General features: G+C 37.7%; 1 protein-coding gene across 1 annotated transcript; it reads right to left on the bottom strand.

Annotated features, from left to right (window-relative positions):
• Nucleotides 1–585: 585 nt before the first annotated feature.
• On the bottom strand, nucleotides 586–6,248 carry STARD3NL (STARD3 N-terminal like). The gene is made up of 6 exons (XM_042817463.1): nucleotides 5,266–6,248; nucleotides 3,965–4,018; nucleotides 3,731–3,848; nucleotides 3,055–3,153; nucleotides 1,754–1,823; nucleotides 586–1,013 (listed from the first exon to the last, which is right to left on the bottom strand). The coding sequence occupies exons 1-5, from the start codon at nucleotides 5,296–5,298 to the stop codon at nucleotides 1,771–1,773; spliced, it is 357 nt and encodes a 118-aa protein (XP_042673397.1). The 5' UTR covers nucleotides 5,299–6,248; the 3' UTR covers nucleotides 586–1,013; nucleotides 1,754–1,770.
• Between the last annotated feature and the right edge of the window lie 915 nt (nucleotides 6,249–7,163).

The following is a 7,163-nucleotide window of genomic DNA, read 5'->3' as shown; positions in this document are numbered from 1 at the left end:
TGTGCAGGTTGCTAGTATTGAAAACTAACAGCTTTGTAAGGAAACTGACTGCACTTACATTCTCCTTTAGGTAGGAATTAAGTGTCACCTAAGCTTTTTTTGATGAAGCATTGGTTAATACTTAAGCTCTGTAGGTGAAAAATAAACATAAACCACATCTTATACCTATATCCAACAACTGATTAAAGCTGCTCTTTACTACAGCAATAATACCACAGTTTGTAAATGCTCACTTTCTCTACTTTGCTCCCCGAACTTGAATAAAATCCAACACCAGCACAGAAATGGGAACGAAATTACTTCAAAAACCTTTTTGCACCCTCCTGATATCACACACAACAGTGAAATCAATGTGTTCTGCTGGCGCTGGCACTGACACTGCATCTCTACAGGTACTTAACCAGACTAAGATATTCTGCACAAAATCAATGTAAACCAGAATCCTCATAACCCTACTAGAAACAAAGGAGTGCTACACGCTGATTTTTCATCTGATAAAGCAACGAAGTATCACAGTGCATTAACCACATTTTAACATTTTTATTTTAGAAAGTGAACATATCCATTAAAAAAAGAAAATGCACGGAGTCAAAAAAAAATAATAAGTAAACATAAAACTAATGACAAAACTGCAAAAACAAAATAATTTTACCTAGTGAGTCCCAACCATTAAATAGACTTCCACCACAGAGAAGTTTTACTTCATTATATTACCAGTCTCTTGATTAGGTACACAAAGACAACACTTTCCAGTAATTACCTAGTCATTAGAAGATCAACTTCAGGAATCACTGAATAATACATCATGGACAAATATTTTCATGCCACCCAGGAGGCAATCTAATATACATATGTCACAAGGTACATCTTTGTGAGGTATTACAGTACACGGGAACCATTCCCTTCGCTTTCTAAGGAATAAATTCTCCAGTCAGCAGCTCCACCAGCAACTCAATCACAGACTGTTGCCAGAGTTTCCAAATCCCCACCAACTTCCCTCAGAGATTTTCCTTCTGTAACAGATTACACAAGTTAAGATGAAAATGAGTCAAAACAATAGATACAGAAAACAGGAAGGCTCAGAAGAAAAAGTCACCCACTATTTCAGACAGGCAATAGACCTCTCAAGTCAGAAGCTTCAACTGCTCTGCAACGTTTAATACCTTCTCTAGCTCAAGCTTTGCCATTTGTGGTAAAATGAAAGCATGAGGTGAGATAACTCTGAAAGTAAGTAATTTCTAAAATATGGATCTATTGAACCAAAGTACACCTCAAAAAATCTTAAAACACAGCTTGCATAATGCAACCCACTTGTACTAAACAGACTGTAATTGGGAAATGCTGAAGCAGTTTTGTCAGAGTCATGTCCTAGACTCAAACTGGAAGAAAATCTCTTCCTAGTACTTCTGCATCCCCATCTCCAGAGACATTTCCCTCCTCCTTTTCCACTTTTGGTCCATCACTTTTCTTCCAAGAAGCCAGAGAAGAAATGGTAGAGGAGGTTCATCCCAAGTTTGCAGCCTTTTACACTGAGCACTGGAAGAGGTGCCTCAGACTCCTGCACTTGGGTTAACCAGAACTCAAGCAGAGGGGCCTAACAACTCTCAAGAATATGAGAGGATTCCTTGCTTGAACTTTGTCAAGACTGCAAGATGAACTCCTAAGAATCAGTCCAACCATTCAAATAATTTGAGAAGGAGCTAAGAAGAAATAAGTATTTAAGATTATTCTGTTGATATGCAGAGGAACTTACCTGCTTTTCTATATTTGCTATACAACTGGTTTTTCACTGTCTTGTTTTTCTTCAGAGTCTTCATCAGATCCTGAACAAGAAGAGAAGAATGTCATCAATTCAGCTGAGAAAATAAGTACCTGTGATAACTCATCTTGCCAAGGAATAAATGTTGGCTCCACTTTTACTTCCTTTTATACTATATTCCTACTGTTTCTACCCATAGACTACTTCTACCCATAAACCTCAAGATAGACTTCACATCTTCAACTAAAATTCTTTTTCAGTGTTAATCATTAGTCATTATTTTTAAGCCCCATTACTCCCAGAGGTCATGCTACCACATCAAATTCTAACTTTCCAGGTGGATAAGACTGCAAATTTGCACGCAATCACAGAAATTTTCTTGACAGTACGCTGGTACAGCACAGCATTACACTCAGAATTGTTTTAATGCTTTGTCATCCCTAGATGGAGCTCTAAGTCACCATTTACACTAAGACACTCAGCAACCACAAAGGCAGCCACTAAACGAGAAGAGTCACCAACATTAATTTTTCTACAGCACAAGACGGGCAAAAGCATCTGCAGCTATATGTGTATGTTATTATTTTAAATATACTGCACAGTAAAGCAGAGCTTTACAAAATAGATTTCTATTTTAGGGTAAGAAGACTGACATGGGATCTTGGGTTCACAGTAGAAAGTACTAATTTCCTTGAAACATCTGCAAACCCATTCCTCGGTATTGCAGTATTCCCATTTATTGCTGGCTTACTCACCTCACAGCTCAACTGGAACAAAGTGCTCAGTACACAGACTCAAGGTATAATTAATGCTTGCTCTCAGTTCAACACACTCAGCACTTCACACAGGAAGCTTTTTATTATGAGAAAGGAGCCTCCAACTGAAACTTCAGTTGGTCTTTTGAGCAGTTTCAAGTTCACTGCCTGCCCTAAAATACTGCAAAGCTTCAAGTTCAGGCTGGATTAAATAATGTAATGCTGAATAAATACTAGTGCTAGCAGGGAGAGAGGGCAGAAAAACAGCAGCCACCTCCATTCAGTTTCTGCCCCATTTTCTTTGAGACTATCTTTTTTCTAATGCCTCTGGGACAAGTCAGAAGACTCACCAACAATCTGTATTGCAATTCATCTGGTAGGTCTTGAACAAAATGAATTGCTGAATAAAATAATCTTTTATTTCAGGATTATGAAATACAGCCTCTATTCATCCTCCACTCCCATACACTACGAAGAGGAAGAAATATGCAGAAGTTTAATGCCATGAAGAAAAATCTTCACAAATGCTACCATAATTACCTGCTACAGATTCAGGAGGAGAATAGAACTGGCCATCAGACAGGACTCCTGGGTGAAGGAGAGCTGCTCGTTCGGAAGCATCCTGTGCTATCAAAAATCCTAACAGGAAAAAAAAAATAAATCCAGACATCATCTCACAGCTTAAGATTAAATCTTGGTCTTAAATACCAAGATCAAGCACCTTCAAGACTGAGGTACTGTATTAACATTACACAACTGCTGATTTAATGTGCAGTTTCTGTAATTACAGGCAGCTAGGGCAGCAAAATTCAGCAAAAGAGAATACTGTACACAAGTTAAGGAATCCTTCCTTCCACTCCATGAGAAGGCATGTTAGGATGCCATATGTGAACTTAGCAGCATCCACCATCTAACTAAAACTCTGACACATGTATTTTTAATGCTCAGTGAACTGCCACGCACGATCAAATTAATCAAAGCTCCTCTTCAGTGCCTGACAAATACTGGTCTGACCCTTGCAACTTTTAACTTTGTGTGCCTAAATAAAAATCCCACTTCATTGAAGGCATATGTTCCCTTCTAGAAAAATTATGCCACATATTAAATTTTTTAAACAACTCAATGTTTTTTAGAAGCTGAAAGATACATTCTTCTGACAATATGGGAGCAAACACTGCCAACTTCAGTGACTGAGAGAGACACAATAGAAACTTACTGTTTTCTTCTTCAGCTTCTTGTGGTAACACTTTGAAGTCCAAGAACCAGGTTTCAATCCATGCAAGTATAAATGATATGATGGGCAGCACGTAGCCAAAAGCACCCTGTGAGAACAGCTAGAAGAAAAAAATATTTACAGTGTTATAGAAATCTACCTGAAGAATCCTGCTTTAAAAGCAAGCAAGCAACCAATCCCAACAAAGTAAAGCAAACGTGATTAGAATATACATACCTGTGAAATAATTACTTTTGCTAGTAAAAAGGCACTGGTCACTGCTGTTGTGAACTGAAAGAAAGAATAAGAACAGTTAATTGTATTTACTTTCTCATTTCTGCCATTATCTGACAGCTTCAATTTGAAATATTTATCAACAGAAGCATCATAGATTAATAAATCTTATCAAGTGTTATTAAAATAACCTTGTTATCTTAGCCTTTTTAGTACAAACAGCTCCAAATGTTCATTTTCATACAGCTGATAGGCAGTTGAGAGGATAACACTGTATAAACTGTGATCTTACTCCACAAAGAAGATGCAGTATTCTCACTAACTCACTTAGATTAAAAAAAAACAATCAGACAGTAAATCTAACTAATTGGGAAAAAGCAAACAATTGCTCAGAAAGCTTTTCACTACCATCCAAATCAAAGTTTTCATTTCAAATAACAAAATATCTTTGCACAAGGAAACTTGAATTAATAGTTTAATTCCCATCTTCCTATTATGAAAATTAAGTCATTTGATACTCCTTGGCATGGTTTAAAAATAGGAGGTGACAAAAAAGCACCTAAAAAAAAAACAAACCCAAAAAACTTCAAACCAAAACAGAAGAACAGTGCACAAGTGTTACTCACTTCAACTGGCTTCTAACTCTGTGTGTTTAGGTCCAGCAACTCCTTAAATAACAGCAGGACCAAACTACCATCTGGTAAGCACAAGTAGGATTTTAAGACCAACAGCTTCTTCAAAACATTCAGTGAAGCTCTACAGATCTATTGCTTACCACCACGATTTTTTATATATATATAATTGACTACAGTTGTCAAGAACCTCCTTTCTAAGAAGGGACACATAACCAATACTCCGTGTTGGAGCAAGGAGCAGTACAAGTGCTGATGCTCATGGCTGGTACATAACATTCTAGCAACTAAAAACGTGTGAATTAACACGTAGCTGATTCTTGGCACAACAAATGCCAATTATTTTTGAAATAACATTCAATATTCCCAGTGCAAATATATTTCAAGCATTAATTAGTAAGTCAGATGGTACAAGTGGTTACAACTACCCATTCATATCAGATTCAAAGTTAGTTTCCAACTTCTATTAACATGATACCTAACAAGGATCACATACACTATGCTATTAAATTCTTGTCTTCGGACTTTAAATCTTCCTAAGCATTTGACTTGAATGAATTTCCATATACACCATCAAGATGATTCTTAACATACAGACATTAAGAGGCATCTAAAAATTTGCCTGTTTGATCCATTCTAGTTGAAACTCCATTATGCTTGGCTGCTACTCACAGCTATTGCCCACCAATGGCGCAGTCTGCACATTGCATATGCAAGTATTAACACCTTAAATCGAAAGACTGCCAGTAGCTACAGAGAAAGGAAAAAAATATTTGTTGGTTAATTCAGAACAAAGAAGAACCACAAGATTCTCAGCTCGCTAAAAATACAAACTGCTAACAAAACAAAACAGGACAATCAGCTCTGCCATTAAGAAACAAATCTGAAGGTGGGTTTGCTTTTTCAAACAATATCATTTTCCATTTTTAAAGCACAGAGATGACTGTATCGTTCACATGGCTACAAGACTCAAATTTACAAGTGTGAGCAACTGCACAAATACAAATTGGAAATATAAGCTACGCAGAATATGTTTATGATCATTTTACCCAACTGGAATCGAAGCAGTTAAATCTAGATGTAGTTAATCCAGCAAATATCTTGAGCATCACTATCTACCTTGCTCATCCTACTAGTGTGCTACTACTGTGCAACAGTATCATTAAAAACTGAAAAGACTTCAAAAATGCAATGGCATGATATTGACCAAATTTGCTTCAGCAATCAATTACTCTTTATGAAGACGCCTGCAGAACCAAGCTACTCCAAATATTCTGCAGGAAAGATTGATGACTTATGGGATTTCTAGGCTAGAAAATGAAATCAATAGCAGACAGATGAGATTACTGAATCAGGGAACAGAATTCTCAGTTTGCCTGCATTCTCTGATACTAGATTCTTCTAATTTGCTTTAAAAGATGCCTTGGGAATTTTAAAGATGTGAAGAAAAAAAAAACACACTCAAAAATGAAAACGGATCTGAGACAGATACGTTTCAATATTGCATATTGCAAATATGTTTCAGAATGTACAGCAGAAACAGAAGAAATTCTGTATAAGCCCACAACTCATTTTGCAGAATTCAATTAAGTTCTTTACAGAGAGAGCAGTGAGGTGGTGCTGGAACAGCTGCCCAGAGAGGCTGTGGATGCCCCATCCCTGGAGGTGTTCAAGGCCAGGTTGGATGGGGCCCTGGGCAGCCTGGGCTGGTATTAAATGGGGAGGTTGGTGGCCCTGCATGTGGCAGGGGGTTGGAGGTTTATGATCCTTGAGGTCCCTTCCAACCCTGGCCATTCTGTGATTCTGTGATGATCTAGTCCCTTCCCAAGGAATACAAATCTGTCATTAGAAGTATTTAATCCTTGGTTCAACTACAGGGCAATTTCCAGAGAATTGACATTTACATAGAACTATTTTTCCCCCCTTCTTTCTGAAATGAGGTACATCACAGAAACCCGCCAGCAAAATAACGATGAGAGAAAAGGAGAAATACAGTTTGATATCTTCTGACATCTTTGTATCCGCTATCTCACTCCATCTGACTCGGCAAATGGCCCAATGCAGAAACCAGAACAAATTTCTGCATTGCAACTTCAGAGCTACAGCCTCTCTGAAAAGACAGAAAAGTTTCCTGAGGCAGAAGAGCTCCTGTGCACTTCAGATGCCTATATACAGGACAGGAGAAATGCACTTCACGTTATCTGCTTATAGTACAACGTTAAAAAACCCTGTTTGAGTTAAAATACAGAAATCTGAACAAACCTGACCCACACAGGCCAACCTGTTAACAAGTTTCTCTCACTGCAAAAGATTTACTTCTGTGGAAGGGCAAAAATGTCAATTTAAAGAAAACGATGTTACAGAAGGGGAGCACCGGCCTTCACCTCTTAATAAAGTCTCTGTGTTAGATCAGTCTCATTCCTGACTTTTTCCACCTCTTCCTTCTCTAAAAACAGAAGATGCAATTTAAGTCTGCCAAAGCATTTCAATTGAAAAACTTGAGAACCTGCTGCTTAAGGACTGGGCAACTCCTAGACAAGGGATATTTGGCACAAACTCTTCTGGTTTAA

This window comes from Centrocercus urophasianus, unplaced genomic scaffold (genome assembly GCF_019232065.1).
Source record: "Centrocercus urophasianus isolate 14NV4802_14NV808 unplaced genomic scaffold, USGS_Curo_1.0 seq_16, whole genome shotgun sequence".
Taxonomy (NCBI): Eukaryota; Metazoa; Chordata; class Aves; order Galliformes; family Phasianidae; genus Centrocercus; species Centrocercus urophasianus.
The sequence above is the reverse complement of the archived record's forward strand: the minus strand, read 5'-3'. Positions and strand labels throughout refer to the sequence as shown.

Coding starts and splice junctions, on each gene's coding strand:
- STARD3NL (XM_042817463.1), bottom strand. CDS start 5,298: ATGTGCAGACTGCGCCATTGGTGGGCAATAGCT. Junction 4,019..5,265: donor GCCATTGGTGGGCAATAGCT/GTGAGTAGCAGC, acceptor TCTTTCTTTCAG/TTCACAACAGCAGTGACCAG. Junction 3,849..3,964: donor CAAAAGTAATTATTTCACAG/GTATGTATATTC, acceptor TTTTTCTTCTAG/CTGTTCTCACAGGGTGCTTT.